Here is a 22,759-nt window from a genome sequence, read left to right on the forward strand (position 1 = left end):
AAAGTTAGGGTAATTAGGCAAGTCATCATGGCAAAGATAAAATAAATCAGTTATTGAAACGGAGCTATTAAAACTATTATGATTAGAAATGTGAAGAAATCTCTTCGTTGAACAAAGAATCTTTTATTCTTACTGTGTTTTTCATTGTATTTTTTTTTTACTGTGCTTTGTTGTTTTTACTTTCTTTGGGTTTTGGGTTTTAGAAAAGCGCGTTATAAATAAAATATATTATCATTATTATTATAACAAAAATTGCAGAAAAAAAAGTGGTTTGTTCTGTAGACTGCCAAAACAAATATTGCTTAAGGAGGCAAATAATTTTGACCCAAAAATTCTTTATTAAAAAATGAAAACTGCTTTTATTCTAGCTTCCATAAAAGCAAATAAGAGTTTCTCCAGACTGAAAAAAATATTAGAGAAAATACTGTGAAAAATTCCTTGCTTTGCTAAACATCATTTGGGAAATATTGGAAAGAAATTAAATAAAGTCAGGGAGGGTGAATAATTTGACTCCAGCTGTATATTATATCAGAGATTTAATGTTTTGTTTGTTTTTTTAAAAATGATTTTATAAATGTTACATTTTCAATAATGTCATATAATAATTTTCAATCATTTTTTTGTTACTATACTAGCTGAAGATTTTGTTCAAAATTCTGTGCAGCAATAGCCAAAGATGTCTGCAGATCCTGTGTGGAATGATTCAATTGTCTGGAACCTAGTTATAAAAAAACTGCAATTAAAGGGCCTAAACATGAAAAGTAATCCCATATTTTACTTGTTCAGCAGAAAAATAATCTAATTACAGTAACTTGTTATTTGGTAATTAATTACACCGAAAACTGATTAGAATATGATTTACAAAACTAATACTGCTGTTTTTTTTTTTTTAGAATAAATGTTACATTTTCAATAATGCAAAATACGCTGTAGCTTAGAAAGTGACATATAAAAGTACAATAAATGTCTGTAATTGTGCTGAAAAAGAAACTTACAGTTTTAGAATTATTAACCCTCATGTATAATTTTCTTCCAATTTCTGCTGAACAGAGATTTTATTCAGCACATTTCTAATCGTAATAGTTGTAATAACTAATTTCTAATAACTGATTTATTTTCTCTTTGCCATGATGACAGCACATATTAGACTAAGTATTCTTCAAGACACTTCTATACAGCTTAAAGTGACATTTAAAGGCTTAACTAGGTTAATTAGGGTAAAGTTAGGGTAATTAGGCAGGTTGTTGTATAAAGATGGTTTGTATTGTAGACTATCCAAAAACAAATATAGTTTAAGGGGGCTAATAATATGGACCTTAAATAGATTTTAAATAAATTAAAAACGGCTTTTATTCTAGCCAAAATAAAGCAAATAAGACTTTCTCCAGAAGAAATTTTTTTTTGAGAAAATACAATGAAAAATTCTTGAATCTGTTCAACATCATTTGGGAAATATTAGAAAAAAAAATCTAATAAAATCACAAAAGGATGAATAATTTGACTTCAGCTGTATATTATATGAGAGATTCGATTAGACAACTGTTTATAATTGAAATTGAATTATAAACCTTAAATAAAAGTTCAAAAGGTATTGTTTTATATTTCATGTGTTCATTTTTTTGTTACTATACTAGCTGAAGATTTTGTTCAAAATTCTGTGCAGCAATAGCCAAAGATGTCTGCAGATCCTGTGTGGAATGATTCAATTGTCTGGAACAGAGTTACAAGAAACTGCAATTAAAGGGCCTAAACATGAAAAGTAATCCCATATTTTACTTCAACAACATTTACAACATCATTTGGGAAACATTTTAAAGGCAAAAATTGATGAGAGGCGAATCATTCTGACTTCAACTGTAGATGAGCTTCAGTTTTCTTTGCAGAAACACATTTAGGCTTGCTGAAAGAATTATAGCTACAAAAATAGGACATTTACTGTCTATGCTATGAACTTTTAGCTAAGGTAAAGTACAGGTTTTCTGACCGAGTAATCCGTGAACTTGTGATTGAAGTCATTTGAGCTCCATTTGCACATTCGGGCAAGAAAAACACGCCATTTCTGCCACGGGGGTTTGAGTCTGCCAGATCTGAGTGGATTTAATATTTCATACAGCTAATGGATATCAAGTTTTCAGAAGGGTGCGATGCAAAAAGCGGCATAAAAGTTAGACGAGATTCAGGAAAAAAATCTAAGTGTTGAATTGAGAGGTGCTGGCTTTACCATTCTGTAGGGTTTTCTTTATATGCCCACCCAAAACCTGCATGATTTTAGAGTCCATCATTCAACCTATTTATTTATGTTGATGTGTGTAAATTAGGGGTGGGACGATACAGGTAACTCACGATTCAATTCTGTGGCGACATTTGGCCAACGATAATGATATCATCACGAAATCTACGTGATAGTCAATATATTGAAAAAAGGATATATCATGATATATGTGACTGAAAAAGGAAAAAAAATACCCATAATAAGGAAATCTTATGCATTTATTAGTGCCAACATTTCCAACATTGTGCAAAGAAATATGCATTTGCATAATACCTCACTGCAGTAAATGATTGCCGGACGACTTGGTTTGCCCTCATTATCACCTGAGAGTAGTTCACCGTGATAGCGAACGAGGTGCATTTGTAGATTCGCAGTGTTGCTGTCATATTTTATCTTTGCAAAGCAGTTCGGGCATAGTTTTTATCCCAGTGCCTTTCCGTCAACTGTCTCGTAAAACCCGAAGTGTCTCCAAACTAGCAGCTTTGATTTGTTTTTCAATATTTTCCACCATTCTTCTCGCTACTCTTTTTTTTTTCCGCGCTTCTTTTCTGTTGTTGTTAGTTAACTTGTGTACCTTGCTGGCCGCTGCTTCCGCCTCTAACTTTACCACTTTACCAACCAGAATGGTAGATATTGGGTAGTGAGAGTGACACTGACAACGGTTAAACTAATAATTTTTTGTAATAAAATATCAATATTGGCCATTAGTTTATCGATTATTTATAGCGACAAAAAGCACAACAATATATTGCATGTATATATAAATTAATTTAGTTTTTATAATAATTTCAGCAATGTTATCGTGTAATATGCTAATGCTTAGATGATTTATGCACAATATAGTTTGGAAAGTCATATTTTCTGTAGTTTAGTAGATGTATGAAACACCAATTAAGTTATTATATTGTTTACCACCAAATAAGTGGTTTTAATTAGATTTACACAACACAGCTAGTGTTTTTCGTCCAATAATGAACGTCCAGTGAAAGCTTCATGCGACTATATTAAATTTTTATTTAGTTCCTTTACAGCATTGATGTTGAAAAGTACAAACATAATCAGTTAAATAGACTTAAGCATTCATTTGGTTGTTAAAGCGTAAAACGAGATGAAAGACCGTTTAAACGCAGGCCCTGTCAGTAGCAGCAGGCTAGCGCAGAAACTCCATTGGAAATACTGAGGAAAAATTTATTTCAATATTTTAAAGACATGGCACGAAAAAATATAATTGAATGCAGTGCTTCTTCTTTGTATCTCTCTATCCCACTTTATATAGTATCTCAGAAATAAGACATTAAAAGGGGCGATTTTGTATGGGACGACAATTAACCAGAAGCCCTGAGGCTGAAATTAAAAGTCTGTTTGCATATACCCCATTTATCATGAACAGTGTTAAAATAAGTGTAACCAAAGAGTATCACTTTTATGTGTGATGGAAGCTGAACTCACAGTCCAGAGAGGGTGGTGTTGTGCCAAGTGGTGTTGTAGGAGAGGCTGGGACGGGTGTAGCGGGTGTAGCTGCCATGTCAATCTCTGGATGACTCTGTGACAAACAAAAACATACGCTAATATAAATATCTCTCCATGTATAGCACAAGCCTAATTAGGGTAGGGCGATTAATCGGATTGAAATTGCATGCGCAACTACACAAAACTGCAATTGTTGTACATGTCTTCTTAAGGAACAGCAACGTGATTCAAAGTAAATATCCTCCGAAAGCCAGAGGGCGCTCTTGCGGAAACCAACCAATCCAAATATACATTAAAATCAAACAGGAAATCCTCTAGGGAAAATAGTGGTTGTGATGTTGACATGGTAATGGAATTTTGATACCAATCAGTACTGAAATATTAAAAACATCTATTTCCCCGCCAACATTCAAGCACTGTTGAGTGCGTAACACCATTGATTGGCCATTGTTAAGGACATGAATGCAATGGTCAATCAGCAATGTTTAGGTACATGAGATTCTTTCGATGTCAATATCGACCAATTAAACTAAATTAGAATTGAAACCATTTTTTTGCGTAGCTTATCAGTGAACTGTGATTCTGTGTAGTAAACTCTGCTCCACCTAGAGGGTAAACAGAACTGGCTTCACTGACAAAATGTGCATTCACCTCAATTAAACTGCCAAGATTTAACAGCTTTCATTAATTTAACGTGACTAATAAACATGCAACTACTTAATCATCTCACATAAAAATTTATTTCTAAACAGTCGATGGTAGTTTTGAGGCGATTTTGGAGTAAAAAAAAGCAGCTATATGTTAAAATTCATAGTTCATATGAGAAGTGACGCAAACTGCAGTCATTATTGTAGAACAATTACCTTGACGTCATTATCCGAGGATTAAACTGAATTAGAATTGAGACCAATTTTTTCCAAGATTTAACTGCTTTCGTTAATTTATTGTGACTTATAAACATGCGACCCTTGAGTCATCTCACAGAAAACTTTATTTCAAACAGTAAACGGTAGTTTTAAGGTGGGTTTGCAGTAAAAACTTTATCAAATGTTGTAATTGCGTGGTTTATTTGAAAAGCGATGCAAACAGCTGTTGTATCGTAGAACGATTATCTCGAAGTCATTGTAGACACATTAAACCGACTTAGAATCAAAGCCATTTTTTTGGCATAGCTTATCAGTGAACTAGTGTATGTCGTAAACTCTGCTCCACCTGGAGGTTTAACAGGCTTTACTGGCAAAATGCGCATGCAAAATTTGCCTCGATAAAATCAGCCAGCCCTAAGCCTAATAATACAAGCATTGCAATTACATTCTAGCATTAAATGTAATGCAAAAAAAACACAGAACTTACCTGAGCGAGAACTGTGATGAAGTTTCTGTTGAGATGCACGGCCTCGTACAGAGCCAGCAGAATGGCCTCGTTTGTCCTATACGGCAATGACATCATCAGACACATGGGAAATTTGACATAATAATACAAGGATCTAAAAACCTTAAATGGTGCAGTATAAAAGTGACACCCAGTGACAAAACTCCGTATTGTATTACTGGTTCAAAACACAAGCATGGATTATGCATCTAGCCTACATTTAATAATGTTAAAGAGGTTTAATTTGTATTAATTATATGATAAACCTTAAAATTTCACTGAAGTGCAGTGAGTGCACTATTCTGTGCTTCTGAATGGCTGTATTTACATTTCTGTCAAGTTTCATCTGGTGCAAACAGCCAAATTTGCTTATCACTGCAAATCTCACCATGTAGCGTGTTGTTAGGACACAGGGTTACAATGTAACCTGCTCACCTAATGTTTACGCTCGTAATATTTATGTTATCGGCTAATTAATAACCTCATGTGGAACTCTGAATCTGCATCTCATTTCAGAGTTTGCTACTGTCCACCGGAGGTCGCATTTCAGTTAAGGATGCATCCTTTGAGAGCCTTCCTGAGTGAATGAATGAAATATGCTGTTTTCTATTAATGCAACTCGGGGTGCTGCAATTAAATTGGCTAAACTAGCATTGGGCGGGTTAAATGGACCAAAACTAAGACAGCTGTTCAGACATGTATCTCGCATTTCCAAAGCAGAATATCTGACTTCTGCATTGTTATTTCAGATAAACAAGAATGCTTACTTAGCATGTTTCTGAAATATCTGCAAACATATTATACTATGTTTATGCTTTAGAAGAGTCAGAAACTCACATAAATGAAGTGAGTTTCCCTTAAAAATAGCAAAATATTCTTGATTTCTCTTTGAAATGAGAGTTTCGCTTAGCCCATTGGCAAATTATTTTACTTTTTTACTACATTTCTTATTCCTTTTTTGAACCCTACTGACACCGAGTTTTAACAGGAGTGTATATAAAAAGAAACTGCAACTTTTAACTTTCTGGTCACCAATTAAAATAAAATAAAGACATTAAGATGTTTTGTTTTTTACGTACTGCACTGAAAGCTTCTCATCTGCATCAGCGATAAACATACTGCCCACCTGTGGACAAAAGCAGAATTACAATAAATCAATAAATCAAAAACACTTACATCTTTATACTGTGTTCACACCAGATGCAGAAGGCGCGTCAAGCGTGAGTGATTTAAAGTAAAAACACGAATAGACATCCTGCGACGCAATACTCAGTGCGAATGGTGAAATTCATGCAAATGGCACTGCGAATTGAGCGTTTTCGCGAGTTAAAAAATCAGAACTTAAGCGAACATTCGCGCCAATCAGGAGCTTGCTCTTGTGGGGGCGTGATTGTGATGTACACCTGTTGTTGGTGTCCCGAGGGAAATCCTCCTTTAACCCTTCCCTGGATTTGTCCTGGGGAGAGACTGGAATGGGTCTGCTCCAGGCTGTCTCTGCTTTTTTGGAAAATAGTCCAATAAATTATATTCTTCTGATATTCATAACCTCCAGACTGAGTGTGATTCACTAAGAGAAAAGTCGAAAACCACAACATTTCTGGCAAAAAAAGGTTATAACCACTGCTTTAAGGTGTTTATACAAACTTTGCTCTCATGTTTTACTTTGGATTGTACTTGTTTTCATTGAGGATGTTGCGATTGGATTTACTGATCTGTATATTTTGCGGTTTTATTATTTTATTAATTTTTCTGATAATCGTGTGATACTTTTTCCCCCTTCTGTCTAATGTTTGGGTTTTGCTGTTTGTCGTTGTTTCGCGGTTATGTCATGTCATTTGGGTTTTGATTTCCTGTCTTACTATTATATGTTTGCGATACACTGTTGGCCCCCCCTTGAAAATGAGATAATGCAATATGAATATTAGATATACCAGCCTGATCTCACGAGGAAACATAACTATTTTACGTTTTGTCAGTTAAGTCGCATGAAAATGTACGATTTTAAAAAGAAGGCGTGGCACCAAACCCCGCCCCTAAACACAACTATCCGCTTTTTAAGTGGTGACGTGTTGATGACGTATGTAATACTGTTTCCAGGTCCAAGCTGCCACTCATTTCAGCTGAGAAATTTTTCATTTATGATTACTTTTAATTCTTATCACACATTAAAGTTAATTTTATATAAAGTCATAGAGTACAAAACAATCTCTGGGCTTGCAGCATAACAAATATCAACATTAACAATTTATAAAAAAAAAAAACGAATCACTTTCTGGTCATCGGATATTAGGCATAGACACATATACATCGCGGTTGTGAGTTTCGAAAGTATTACAGCCATTTTTAAACGTTTATTATTAACATTTCATGAGTCTCCCCATACGGTTGAATAGAGCGCTTGGACCCGAAAGCTGATTCACGTGACATCACGCTTAACAAGCCGATAGGGAGATGAGTACCTGTCATTGGGACATGAGCAAATCATACTAAAATGCACAAATGAGATTGTACAAATTCATACAAATTAGCAATTAAATCAAAAAGTTACGAATTGTGAGATTGTTGGACATAGTATTATCGCGATAACAATATAATATATAATATAACCCTAATAGGAAGTGACCAATTTATCTGTACGTAAAAGCTTCTGCATTTGGTAAATATTTATGAGATGTTCATGGACTAGAAACACAGGTAATGATAAGTGGAAAAGGTTTTTTACCATGCTGGAAAGGGTGGAGAAAAAGCCTCCCTGGTTTTCCTCTTCTTTTTCTTTATACTGCCTGCGTAAATCAGATGAATACATGAAATCTTTCATATAAATACCTCTAAAAAACACACACACACACACACACAAATAACAAAGATGTTACCTGTTGTACTCCGTAAGTGCATGATGGATGACCATTCCCAATCCCTACGAAAAGATGAATTATGTTAGATCTCCACATGACGTATAAATCGCCATAAGACAACTCTATATTAATACTAACTATATACAGTTGAAGTCAGAATTATTAGCCCTCCTACTTCATCTTTTCTGTTTAAAGGAAAGATTTCAACACATTTCTAATCATAATAGTTTTAATCAATCATTTCTAATAACTGATTTATTTTATCTTTGCCATGATGACAGCATATAATATTAGACTCGATTTTTTCAAGATGCTTCTACACACCTAAAAGTGACATTTAAAGGCTTAACTAGGGTAATTCGGCAAGTCATTGCATAACGGTGGTTTGTTCTGCAGATAATTATAAAACAAACATTGCTTAAGGACCATGAATGCATGAAAAGAAACATCTTCAACGTACCAAACGTCTTGACTAAACTACTCGAACTAAAAAACAAAACGGCACAAGCTGCATCCCAAATGGCACACTATACACTATGCACTCATGCACTTACACACTCAACAGGATAGTATATGTATGTAGTGTTGTCCCAAATGGCACACTAATGTTTTTTTACTAAGCGGAAATTCAAACCGTTTCCCTGATGACGTTTGACGGTGGCCAAATCAGTGAAATAAACAACCGAATTATCAAACAATACCTGCCGTGAGTATTGCCGCATTCACCATCGGGAGGCGCTATAATCACTCGTAGTAGAATTTTGCTTTCACCATCCAAAATAAATAAAGTTATCCAACATGTGCGTCCGATAGCTCCGCCCCTTCCGCTACGTAAGCAAACCTGCGGTCGTTGAGTGCCTGAAGTGTCCATCAGTCCATCATTACACACTTCATTTTAGCGGCTGAATGAGTGCATCATCCGGGTAATTAAAGTGCACTTAATTTTTTTTAGAGTTTTCAGTATGAACACACTACTTACACTATTTATAATACAAAATGGCGTAGAATAGTGCATAAGTATGCGATTTGGGACACAGCTACACTCTCCTGAACCTAATTATTACTCAAGAGAATCAGTTAACTGGACGAGTTCACGAACAAGCTCATTGCAATCTCGCATAGATTTTAGACAAGAGCATTTATCATGAATCAAAATAAAACTAAATTTCTCTCAGACTAGTCCTCGCAAGAGAGAGACTGTCCTCACGGAGACCCATTTATCACCAAGCCCCAAGAAAGAGTAAGAGTGAGTGTGATCGCCATAGCAGTTAGGGCCGGCTTTTTAAATGCTATGCCGACCAGCGATTGGTGGTGCGATCCCAGTGTCAGCGGGAAACATCATCAGCATGGAATGAGGATCCTCCAATGCCGTTCTTCCCTGAAGCACACATAAAAGACACACCCACACACAGACAGAAGCGCACACACATAACCCCAAAGTATGTTCCTCAGGGGAACAAAACAAGGCTAATAATATTGACCTTAAAATAATTTTTAAAAAATTAAAAGCTGCTTTTAATTCTAGCCGAAATAAAACAAATCAGACTTTCTCCAGAAGAACAAATATTAGAGGAAATACAGTGAAAAATTCCTGAATCTGTTCAACATCAAGGAAATATTTAAAAAAGAAACAAAAATAATAAATGAATAAATAAAAATGTAAAAAAATAAAACAAAACAAAAATCACAGGAGGGCGAATCATTTTGACTTCAACTGTACATATAGCTCAATATTTAATAATGATTGTCCATAATCACTCACGTCCAGTGTGGGCTCGTCGTCCACTATTGATAATTTGACGATGTACGGATTTACAGACTACGAGGAAGACAAGAAACAATAAGTCTCACAGAGATATTGAAACAAAAGTCTCAGATGTTGCAATATTGCGTGCAAACTTCAGTGCTAAATTTGAGGATATATGAAGAGTTCAGGTGCTAAACGCCACTTCCACCAAAAATGAGCTAATGATATTGAGCGAATGCTTTAAGCACGTAATACACCATCAACAAATAGATTTGCTTCTAATTATCTGAATCGCAGTGTGAGCACATATAACAGTTTGATGGGCAAAGGCAAGTGGCATTTATGCGACTTTTGCCATCTACCGAGAACCAACCAGAAGACGCAAATCGAATCATATGTTTTCAATGTAAAGCTGATCTGCTGACTTTTATGAGGCTGTTTTACTCCGCTTTCGATTTCAATTTTAAAAGATGGAGTTCGATGAACTGGACAAGCCTGTCCGCCTGTCAGCGCATGGCAAATGAAAACGTCCCTTACCTCAAAACTCTGTGCATTATAAGGAAAAGAAAACACACTGTACAGTCAGAAGTTTAGCATGCATTCATAACATGTTTTTGCGCGGCTGTGCAACTTTGAATGAGTCTGATTTACTATACATTAAACAGCAACTGCGTTTCACGAAAGACGGAGTTAAGATGCCGTTCTTTCATCCCACGTGGATGCTATGAGGATAAACAAAAGACCAAGACCTCGAGTATGGTGAGAATGAATGAATGACAGCTTCTAAAAGTGTCTGAGAGGCATCCCTATTTTGCCCAGAAGGCCTACCCTGTGTTTTATTTGCTAATTTAAGCTCTTTTTAAAAGACAAATGTAAAGTATAAAACTCTACATTATTTATATTACTTCATAATACGTCTGATCAGCTTTTTAATATTAATGGACAAAGCACAGATAATGAGGTTTCACAATGTTTTAAACTACAATAGTTGAATCTTCCAAGCTTAGCTTACAATGTTTACATCGTTGTACTTACATTAAATCTAAATCCCAAATATCCGAAAATGACAACAGACTGCTCAGATTTAATTAATGTTATTGCTTAATGCACTTGATAGATTTCATTTATTCATTTTCCTTCTGCTTTTTCCCTGGTTTATCACAGCGGAATGAATCGCCACTTACTTGACAGATTTATATATTTTTAATTTTAGGTGTTTTATGTGTTTTTAATTCAATCTTTAGTGATTTTCAACTAATTACACTGTCTTGTCGTGGATTTAGAGGTTTTTGCAAAAAAAAAGCAGACGTGGATTTAGCTGGTTTTGACGCAAAAGAAAATTGACCTTGTTAAAAAACCAAAGAATTGTCTAAAGTGGCACTTATGAAAAAATGTATTTTATTTACTAGCTAATGACCTTATTACATAAAAAAAAAGAAACTTCTGAACATAATTATAGGAGCCTGATAGAAAATGCTCATTCACAAGAAAAGAGGTCTGATGGATTTAGAGGGATTTTGCATCTGAACTCTTCATACAGACTAAAATAAAGGCGTATTTACTTCATATTTCCTGTAGTTGACCAGTAGCGCTAACAGAACGACAGAATCATATCCATGCTGGGATCGACTGGAAACATCTGACAGGATCTGAACAAAAAGACGCAAATTAAATGAATGAAATTAGCATTTAGATAAGAAAAACGATTTAATGGAAAATCAGAGTTTTACCTGTAAGATGGCCTCAAATATACTGTTGATCATCACATACTCCAGTATGGTGTTCTGGCTAATATTATCGGTCACCTAAAAGAAAAAGACAACTTTTTTAAAGCCCACAAAACCTACTACAGTTTGTAGAAATCGTCACTGTTGTAACTGTTATATTGATAATATTAATCAAATTAGTAATAATTAAAGTAATTGTTGCTGCAAAAGTATTTCTACCCAATGTATTAAATAAACTGAGGTTTGTTGGCATATGCTGTGGGAAATAAGTATTGAACACATCACCATATTCACCATTTGCCGTTGGCTTGAAATTTTCACCAGATCTTTATACAACCAAAGAAATCCAAATAGGCAAATAAAACAAATCTAATTAGTTTACAAATTAAGTTATGCATAATAAAAAAGAAATGACGCAGGAAAAATGTATTGAACACATGAAGGGAGCTGTAGTTTGTCAGTGAAAGACAAGACAGCAGCTGAAATCTCTCAGTAGCTCTTCAGCAACCCTCTGCCCTTCCTCAGTGTAAATGAATATCAGCTGCTTCAGTTTAACATCTACAATAGAAGGAGGATGAAGATGAACCCAGGGTGGACATTTCAGCAGGACACTCATTCAAAACACAGCCCAGGAGACTCTCAGATACTTTCAGAGAAAGGAAATCAAGCTGTAGAATGGCCCAGCCAATCACCTGACTTAAATCCAATAGAAATTACACGATAAAGCTGATATTTGATAAACGATACTCACAGATCCATCAAGATTTTGACACTCTGTTGAAGTCTGTAAGATACTCACACCCGAGCAATGCATGAGGCTTCATTCTCCATACTGGAGGCGTCTTTAAGCTGCCGTCACCAATGTAATTATTAAATACATTGCAGTAGTTCAGCACTTTCTCCTTGTGTTATGTCATTGTTATTACACATAACTGGCTTTTTTTTGTTTGTATTTTTGTGTTTGTATTGTTTGGATTTACCAAAATCTGGTTCAATTCCATGTCAACAGCTCCTTTAGATAATAATATCATTCCCAGGAAAAACAAGACGTGTTCAATACTTTCCCTCCCACTGTATATTACTGTTTAGGCTGATAAGAGTATGGTAAATATTATTTATGACAAATAAAACAAGTGAATATCAATATCAATATAGATAAAGAGGAAGAAAAATGTGCAATTGAAGTGTAGTGTGAACACATGATCTGCAAAATACACCTCAAAAAAATAAGTTTCATTTACAAACATGAAGAAAAATGTATTTTAGTGTGCTTTCACACCTACACTCTTGTTTGGGAACCTGTCTCGTTTGCCCAGTTAGCGCGGTTCGTTTGGCATATGTGAAACCACCAATCACGCTTGGGTCCGCAGCAAAACAAACGCTCCGAGATCGCTTGAATGAGGGAGTCTTGGCTCGATTGAAACTCTGGAGTGGATTGATTGTAGTGAGAAAGCAAACGATCCAAGCCCGGTTATAACACAGTGTTTTATGGATATGTAAAAGGCATACAGCTATATGAACGGAGAGTTATGAGTAGGGCGGGAGGTCATTCAACAGACATCCCAAGTCTCCTGGAAGTCTCGGTAGTCTCCCGCAATTGCACATAGACTCCCGGATGCCCGCAAACGAGTGATAATCTCCCGGTAATCACGCGTCTCCCTCCTGGTCCTCAAATACGTCGCGCACCCTTCTCACCCCTCCCCACTGCATCCCTCTTTAAGTTAAAACAATTATTTGTAGAGTAAATAAATTCACAAATAATTACTGTGAAACATGCTAAACTAAAAGTGAGGATTTAATTTAAGAACAATATAATGAAAATGTATAACCTTAAAGTAAAAATCTGTTACACTTTATTTTGATGGTCCGTTTGTTGAATTAAAGTTTCATTGCATCTTCATAACAACTAATTCTCATTAGATTATAAGTAGACTGTTAGGTTGGGGTTTGGGTTAGTGTAAGTTAAACATGTACTTGCTAAGTTTCTTATAGTCAGTTAAACGTCAGCAGTATCAGCAGATATTAAGGAGACAGTCTACTAATACTCAAATGGACCATCAAAATAAATTTTTACCGTAAAAAGAAAAACTATTCGATTTTGTAATTACATTTCGTACAAATAAATTTTCCAAATAGGAAAATATTGGTAATTTATATGCTCAAATATATGCTTGATGCAGGGGTCACCAGTCTCTGTCCTAAAGGGCCGGTGTCCCTGCAGGGTTTAGCTCCAACCTGCCTCAACACACCTGCCTGGGTGTTTCAAGTATACCTAGTAAGACCTTGATTAGCTTGTGTTTGATTAGAGTGGGAGCTCAAATCTGCAGGTCACCGGCCCTCCAGGAACAAGTTTGGTGACCCCCTGCTCTAATGAATGAATGAACGAACGAACGAACGAACGGATCGACCGACCATTCAATCAATCAACCAATCAATCAATCAGTAATTTAAATAATATACAGTATAAACAGTTGTCAAAATTCAAAAAGTCAAACTTATTCGCTTTTCTGTGGATTTTCTTTCTCAAATATTTCCCAGATGATGTTGAATTTTTCACAGTATGTCCGATAATATTTTTTCTTCTAGAAAAAGTCTTATTTGTTTTATTTCGGCTAGAATAAAATCAGTTTTTAATAATTTTAAAGCCATTTTAAGGTCAATATTATTAGCCCCTTTAAGCTATATTAGTTTTGGATTGTCTACAGAACAAACCACTGTTATACAATGACTTGCCTAATTACCATAACTTTACCCTAATTAACCTAATTAAGCCTTTAAATGGCACTTTAAGCTGTATAGAAGTGTTTTGAAGAATATCTAGTCTAATATTATTTACTGTCATCATGGCAAAGATAAAATAAATCAGGTATTAGAAATGAGTTATTGAAACTATTATGTTTAGAAACGTGTTGATATCTTCTCTGCGTTAAACAGAAATTGGGGGGGAAAAAATAAACAGAGGGGTGGATAATTCAGAAAGGCTAATAATTCTGGCTTCAACTGCATATATATGTGGGTTAGCAGGTAAATATGTTTGTTTTTGGTGCAGTGTATCGCCCCATTGATTCCACTGCATAAGTAAATGAGGAAAGTGGAGTGGAGCACAAATAATGCAAACAATTTTCATATGATCTGAAATGAAATGCAGATTTTGTCCATAAAGTGCACAGAAGAACAAGCGTGCGGATCTTACAGTGACGAGACACAGCAGCAGTTTTAGACACAAACTCTTGAGGCTCTCGGATCCGTCTCCACACAGCAGACTGTCCAGACTCTCCATCAGCTCCTGTGCAAACCATCAAAACACAACTTCAACAACACAACAACCAAGACATTCATATTTCTTTAGGCTTAGTCCCTTATTTATCAGAGGTCGAACAGAGGAATGAACTGCCAACTATTTTGGCATATGTTTTACGCCGCTGATGCCCTTCAAGCCGCAACCCAGTACTGGGAAACACTCATCACACACACACACCCTCATATACTATGGTCAATTTAGTTAATCAATTTCCCTATAGCACATGTGCTTGGACTGTGGGGGAAACTGGAGCACCTGGAGGTTCAGGATTGGTAGAGCTACGCATCAATGAATTGGCTCTTCAGTGTTTGAACTCTCAGTAATGACTAAATCACACTGAACTGAGCTAAACTGAACTGTACTGAACTTAAACACTAAAACCTGAACCACACTGTTCCAGTTACTATGACCATTTATGTGAAGCTGCTTTGACACAATCTACATTGTAAAAGCGCTATACAAATAAAGCTGAATTGAATTGAATTGGAGGAAACCTATGCCAACACGGGGAGAACATGCAAACGCGAACCAGCAACTTTCATGATGTGAGGCAACAGTTCGCCACTGTGTCGCCAAAAACAAAAGATTGCATTTAAATAAAAAACGAACCTTCATCCTGAGCTCGGCTTTGTCGAAGCCTATCAGCATGTTGATGATGTCGAAGCCGGTGGCGGATTTGTTTTTTTGGTGAACTCCTCTAAACAGCGCACAGAGCGTCTGCAGAAACAAAGCAAAACATGTCTTGTTTTTGTCGTTTAAGATAAAAGTTGGTCCCACTTGATATTAAGTGACCTTAACTACTATGTACTCAAAGTTAAATGAAGAATTTAGTACAATGCATCTATTATGTACATGTTTTTACATTGTACTAATATATTTGCAAAATGATCTGGCTTGCAATTACATATTTCTGTAATTACATTTAGAATTACACGGTTGACCCTTCCTTTATTTTAACCCAACCTTTAACCTAACTGTCCCTGACTTCACTCTGAGCCCACTTCAAGAGCACCAGAATTGTTGTGCAACACTACATGAACACCGTGGGTACACTGTACTTATTTTCGGATTTAAATACATAGTAATCAAGGCCACCTAATATAAAGTGGCATCTAAATGTCTTATAAAACACAATTGCAAACATGATTAGAAATATCAAGCTTTTTCCCTAAATATATTTATTGGGTTTTGTTTGAACTTCAGAACAAACTAAAGAGAAAAATAGAGAAACATTAAAAGCTCTGAAATCAAACAAATGGTCAAAAGGATGAAAGTAAATACATAAATGAAATACACACATTCAAATAATCACAATACATAACAAAAAATAAAAATATGAAGAAATACACTCACTGGCCACTTTATTAGGTCAAATTTAACGCACATTTCTAATCACAGCGTTCATACACATTTTTACCAGTAAAATTCCATGACTTTCGATCACACTGAACACTTTTCGGTTTTGAGAACGCGAGGTGCATCGTACTGCTTTTTTATTAAAGAGAAAGGCAGTGCACTGTGCTTTTTATGTCGCTAGGCAACCACTGCACCACTGCTGTTGATATCGTTATAATTGTAATATTTTTTGATGTGGTGATATTCAGAATTTCAGAAGTCTTACAGCTTCAGATAACTTGAAAGTGACCTAAAACAGCTAATTATAGCGTGTGCATGAATACATTTACTATGTTTTTGTTTCATGCAATGTCTACATACAGTTTTCGTGGTAAAAGAAAAGCGATGCATGTTTAAATTTATTACAGCATATCTTAAAATACGCAGCAATCTATTTAGTTTCAGTTTATACTTAGCAACTCGATTAAGATAATCTGCTACATTTTACACAGGCTCATGAAAATTGGACAATAGAAGATTGGAAAAACCCTGGTCTGACGAGTCTTGATTTCTGCTGCCACATTCGGATGGTCGGGTCGGAATTTGGCGTCAAAAACATGAAAGCATGGATCCATCCTGCCTTGTCTCAACGGTTCAGGCTGGTGCGGGTGATGGTGTAATGGTGTAGGGGATATTTTCTTGGCACGCTTTGGGTCCATTAGTACCAATTGAGCATTGTGTCAACGCCACAGCCTACCCACGTATTGTTGCTGACCATGTCCATCCCTTTAAGACCACAGTGTAACCATCTTCTAATGGCTACTTCTAGCAGAACAACCTGCCATGTTATGTCAGACTGGCTTCCTGAACATGACAATGAGTTCACTGTACTCAAATGGCCTCCACAGTCACCAGATCTCAATCCAATAGAGCACCTTTGGGATGTGGTGGAATGGGAGATTCGCATCATGGATGTGCAGCAGACAAATCTGCAGCAACTGCGTGATGCTATCATGTCAATATGGGGCAAAATCTCTAAGGAATATTTCCAGTACCTTGTTAAAACTATTCCATGAAGGATTAAGGCAGTTCTGAAGGCAAAAAGCGGTCCAACCCGGTACTAGTAAAATGTACCTAATAAAGTGGCCAGTCAGTGTATTTAAGCCTTCAAATGTCACTTTGACCTGAATACTAGTATCTTGAATAATATCTAGTCAAATATTATTTACTGTCATCATGGCAAAGTTAAAATAAATCAGTTATTAGAAATAAGCTATTACAACTATTATGTTTAGAAATGTGTTGAAAAGATCCTCTCTCTCTTAAACTGGGGGAATAAAACATACAGGGGGCCAATAATTCTGACTTCAACTGTGTATTCCAGCAAAACAAAACATTGCGATGTCAGTTTTTTTCCAATATTATACAGCCCCACTTCGTACAAATATTCTCCAAATGCTGATGCGTTGTACCTGAAGAGCATTGACTACTTTGATCTGGTGCTCTTCGGCCAGAGCTTGAACACAGTGATGAAACAAACTGTTGATGTTGTCTTTGATCTTCATGAACTCATCTCCATCCAGAGACTCCAGCTTCCCCTCCAGATACTCCAGATTGACCTGAAAGAAAATACAGAGATCAATAATATACAGCATAAGTTTTAGTTATTATACTTCTGAATGTAATTTTTGTATGCAGTCTTGGTCAACATTGTGATAATAATACTGTATTTCTCAATAAAAGCTTCAGCAAACTAATCGCAAGAACAAAACTTGATACCATCAAAAGCCTAGGATATCTGCCACTGACCTTCATCAAGAAGAGCTCATCCCAGAAGCGAGGACTGTTCTTAGTCGGGTCTTCTTTCTGTTGGCAAAGAGCAAAAACTTTGTTCAGGGGTCTAATACGACTTCATGACATAATCCTGGATTATTTTGTTAGCCTTTCCTTTGTGTTCAATTTACCTTAAGTTCATATTTATTATACATATTTAAAAAAAAAACAGGTATTTTATATACTCATCTATAGTTTAAATTTATTACCCTTTCGTTATGTTTGGGATAAAAACATCTACATTTAAAATTTAAAAAAAAAAGCTTAGTTAGTGGTTTTTATATGGATTTAAAGGCCGATCAAACTGAACACTTTTCAGTTTTGAGAATGCGAGGTGCTTATTAAAGAAAAAAGCAGTGCACTGCGCTTTTTATGTCGCTAGGCAACCACTGCACCACTGAGCGCTGCTGTTGATATTGTTATAATTGTAATATTTTATAATGTTGCGATATTCAGAATTTCAGAAGTCAAACAGCTTCAGATAATTTGAAAGTGACCTAAAACAGCAAAATATAGTCTGTGCATAAATACATTTACGATGTTTTTGTTTACTCCATGTAGTTCTGAGAGCTGATTTTCTCAGACATATCAAGGTAAATGCACAAAGGTCTCCCTCACTCACTGACTCACTCATACTATAGTCCAAATAAAAGCCAGAAACTAAGCACTGCACTATGCACTGCAACTGATGATAATCGGTAAAAACACAAATTGTACCCCTTCCCAAAAGGGAAAACCACCAACAATCATGCATGATTACATGGTGTCGTGGCTTTGCAACTAAAAAAATGGCATTATAATGGAAGTCAATGAGGTAAAAAAAAAGCCACCAACATAACGAAAGGGGAGTCAATTTGCCAAAAGTGTACTGTTGGGTTCTTGACAATCCTGAAAGCATTTTCATTTTTTTGCATTTACTTTTAAAAAGTTTTCATCACACCACTCAACCAATGAACATAAACAGATTGTTTATTGTTATTATTAGTGCCTTACTGAATGAACACTGTGCTACATCCGAAATACTGCACTATTATGTCTTTCTTTTCTTTTTTATTCCTTTAAAACATTTTCAAAACATTCCTTTAAAACAATTTTATTAATTTTTGCTTTTTATTGTTTTTATATCTTATACTTGTATTTTATGTTTCTTTTACTCCTGTTTATGTAGAGCACTTTGCATTACCATTGTGCATGACATGTGCTATATAAATATAAAATAATATTTTAATAATCAATAATTTGTGTTTTTTTCATCAACTAAATTGAAGCACAAATTACTCAATTTAGGTCAGAATGATTTCTCTATAATTTTTCAAACTCTTCTCACTTTTTATGGGTTTCAGTCTTCTGGGGCCACATGTATCAACGCTGCGTACGCACAAAAACTTTGCGCACGCCAAGTTTCACGCTCACGTTTGGATTTACTAACGATGAAATGAACATGAGAATGTGCGTTGGTCTACGACAACTTGTCTGGCGTACGTGCATTTCTTGTGTGTGTTTGTTTTATTTCCATTGGCGACTCCTAGAGGCAGTTGTGTTAAATTGCACACTACAAAGTATCTTTGAGCCGTGCAATGGCAGCTGTATGAGACGGGATCATCCGCATATCTAGCATGTATATAAGGTTTCCATATTATGCAGTTGACCAGCCAAAAATTAAAGCGCAATTTTCAGCGATCACCGGTTTTCCCAATGTAATCGGAGCGATCGACTGCACGCACATTGCTATAAAGGCGCCATCTGAAGACGAATATGCATACGTGAAATCGGAAACATTTCCATTCTATAAATGTGCAATTAATTTTTGATGCTTAAATGAGCTTAACATAATACACACACTTATTAATGATCCCTACTTGTCTTCCTCGTGATGAAGAGTAGGCAAAATCTGATATGTAGTGAGGGAAAAAAGAAGATGAGTTCATCAGACGCTGGATTCGAACCGAGTTCAAGATTGATAGTGTCAAAACATGTTACCATGCGCTTCACCAGCTACGCCACTCGCGCAGTTGATGTACACTCTCTTTAATTTTGTCGTCTCTGTCTATCAAACAGGCGAGAGTCACTCTATTTGCACTTAGCCTAAATAGACACTACAAAATTGTACACCTTTACATCTGGCTACTTCTTTTTTAATTCACTCACAGTGCGATGTTCAGACCCCACCGCGTTAACCGCGTCAGCTAAACTCTCCCACTCTATTTTTTTTTCTTTTGTTATTAATTCTGAAGGACAAATTTGCAAATACACCGCTTTTTTCCAGTCTACCTCTGTTAAGAGCACGTCCAATTCACATTCTGTTCAAAGTTTATCTTTTTACTTGCTTTTGTCATTGCTTTTTCATTTGGTTTTGCCAAAGTCGAGTCATTAGCATATTCATTAGGGGGAGGAGGCAGGGAGGGGTTTTGCACTCGTGCACATGCTCTCAGTTTCACGTTAATTCGGATATAGAAAGAGTATATGCGTAGGATTCAGCGTACGCAGTGTTTCATACATCTGCTAAAGTACATTTACAGCCTTGTCAATACGCAATGTTTTAGTATGAATTCAACGCAAGTCTTCGTACACGAGGCCCCTGGTGAACACAAAAAAGGATACTCTAAAAAATGTTGAATAAAAACAGCTATTATCATCAATAGTAGGAACAAAATAACTTTATATTTACCTTATTTATACTTAAAGCCCCTTATTTTGAGTTGAACAGATAAAAAAAAGAGACTCAAACAGGTTTGGATCAAGCTGAAGGCGAGTAAATGATGACAGAATTCATTTTTAGGTAAACTATGGCTTTAACATGCATCTCTGAAATGAAAATAATAATGAAATAACTTACCATGAATATCTCATCATACATCAGCACCACCTTCTCCTTCAGCGGTTTCTTTGAGGAGGACGTTCTCCTCAGCAGACCTGCTTTCTTCTCAGTCTGAGCCATAGCTAACAAACACACACACACGCTACAAAAACACACATTAGTAAGACTAAATCTTCCTTACTTCAGGCAAGACACTGCGAGTGAAGAGGGTAAAAAGCCTAATATATCTGTCTTTACTAGTTTAAATACAGATGAAGGAAAAATTATGATCCCTCCGGTGTTTTTATATATATGTATATGAGCAATTCCAGCGTTATGGATGTGACATTTGCAGTAAAAACTCAACACATAAATTGACAGAGAAAGTATATGGCTGATTCCAGCGTTATGGATGAGACATTTGCAGTAAAAATTCAAAACATAAATTAGCAGAGAAAGTATACGTTAACATTATATTGAACCATCTGTTTATATTTTCCAAAACAACTAACCACAGAGTTATGGGATCAAAAAAATTCAATCTGTGAACATTTTTATACTTTAAATGTGGAAAATAAACAAGCGTTATGGATGTGACAAAAAAAGTCTGCGAGTTTACAGTATACAACATATTTCGTAGAAATTCTGTGAATTAAACTGCACAACCCAAAATAAATAATGCTCAACAAAAGGTTAAGAGTTGGCTCTTTATAGAACAAAACTGATTGATTTTATTTTATTTTGACATTTTTGCATTTTTGAGGGAAAAGCTTTGTTATGGATGTGACACTTTTTCGTTATGGATGTGACGGATGTGAAATTGCCATTTGTTTGACTTTGGTAAATCAAATATAATAGTTTGAAAACATTGACAGAGACATTTTTAAGTATTTTTAAAGTACTGTAAAACACTTGCCTGCGCAAAAAATGCAGAAACGGTTTTGCTATTTTGGTGAAAACATTTTTCTTTTCATGGCAAGGTTGACATTTTCATGGAATTGCTCATATGTTAACATTATATTGAAAAATTTGATTATATTTTCTAGAGCAACTAGCCACAGAGTTTTGGGAGCAGAAAAATATCAATCTGTAAACGTGTTTTGTACTGTAAATGAGGAAAATAAGCATGCGTTATGGATGTGACAAAAAAGTCTGAGAGTTTACAGTATACAACACACTTTGTAGAAATTATGTGAATTAAACTGCACAACCCAAAAGAAATAATGCTAATCAAAAGGATTAGAGTCGGCTCTCTACAAAACAAAAATGATTGGTTTTTTTTTATTTAATATTTTCACATTTCTGAGGAAAAAGTGTCGTTATGGATGTGACATCTCTCTGTTATGGATGTGACGCATGTGAAATTACCATTTGTGTGACTTTGGTAAATCAAAAAGAATAGTTTAAAAAACATTGACAGATGCATTTTTGAGTATTTTTAAAGTACTGTAATATACTTGCTTACACAAAAAACCCAGAAATGGTTTCCGTATTTTGGTGAAAACTTTATTTTTTTTTCATGGCAAGGTTGACATTTGCACGGAATTGCTCAAATAAATATATATATATATATATATATATATATATATATATATATATATATATATATATATATATATATATATATATATATATATATTTCCCAAGTGATGTTTAACAGAGCAAGGACATTTTTTACAGTATTTTGTTGTTTGTTTGTTTTTATTTTGAGAGGAATAAAAGCAGTTTTCAATTGTTTAAAATAACTTATAATTAGGTCAGCCTAATATTTTTATTTATTTTTTATTTGGCTAAAGAACAAACCACTGTTGTCCAATAACTTGCCTAATTATCCTAATTAACCTTTAAATGATACTTTAAGCTGAATACTAGTGTCTTGAAAAAAAATATCTAGTCAAATATTATTTACTGCCATCATGGCAAAAACAAAAAAAAAATAGTTATTAGAATTTAGTTTCCTGTATTCTATATTATAATTCCACAATATGTATAATACACTACCTGACAAAAGTCTTGTCATCAATCTCAGTTGTAAGAGCCACAAATAATAA

The 22,759-nt window shown here is 35.2% G+C and overlaps 1 protein-coding gene across 2 annotated transcripts in view; it reads right to left on the reverse strand.

Annotated features, from left to right (window-relative positions):
- The window catches only part of armh3 (armadillo like helical domain containing 3), a 53,967-nt gene that overhangs the window by 28,158 nt on the left and 3,050 nt on the right, over positions 1-22,759 (reverse strand). For both annotated transcript variants that reach the window (XR_015521088.1, NM_200619.2), the window contains 13 exon segments: positions 20,748-20,871; positions 17,888-17,944; positions 17,551-17,697; positions 15,353-15,460; positions 14,636-14,728; positions 11,446-11,520; positions 11,278-11,364; positions 9,731-9,787; positions 7,987-8,030; positions 7,836-7,896; positions 6,193-6,239; positions 5,096-5,171; positions 3,722-3,815 (listed from right to left, as the gene is read on the reverse strand). Coding sequence is in view for 1 of the 2 variants with exons in the window: in NM_200619.2 (NP_956913.2) it covers positions 3,722-3,815; positions 5,096-5,171; positions 6,193-6,239; positions 7,836-7,896; positions 7,987-8,030; positions 9,731-9,787; positions 11,278-11,364; positions 11,446-11,520; positions 14,636-14,728; positions 15,353-15,460; positions 17,551-17,697; positions 17,888-17,944; positions 20,748-20,849 (1,048 nt within the window). In the remaining variant the exon portion in view is untranslated.

This window comes from Danio rerio, chromosome 22, assembly GCF_052040795.2.
Source record: "Danio rerio strain M-AB ecotype USA chromosome 22, GRCz13ab, whole genome shotgun sequence".
NCBI classification, from domain to species: domain Eukaryota; kingdom Metazoa; phylum Chordata; class Actinopteri; order Cypriniformes; family Danionidae; genus Danio; species Danio rerio.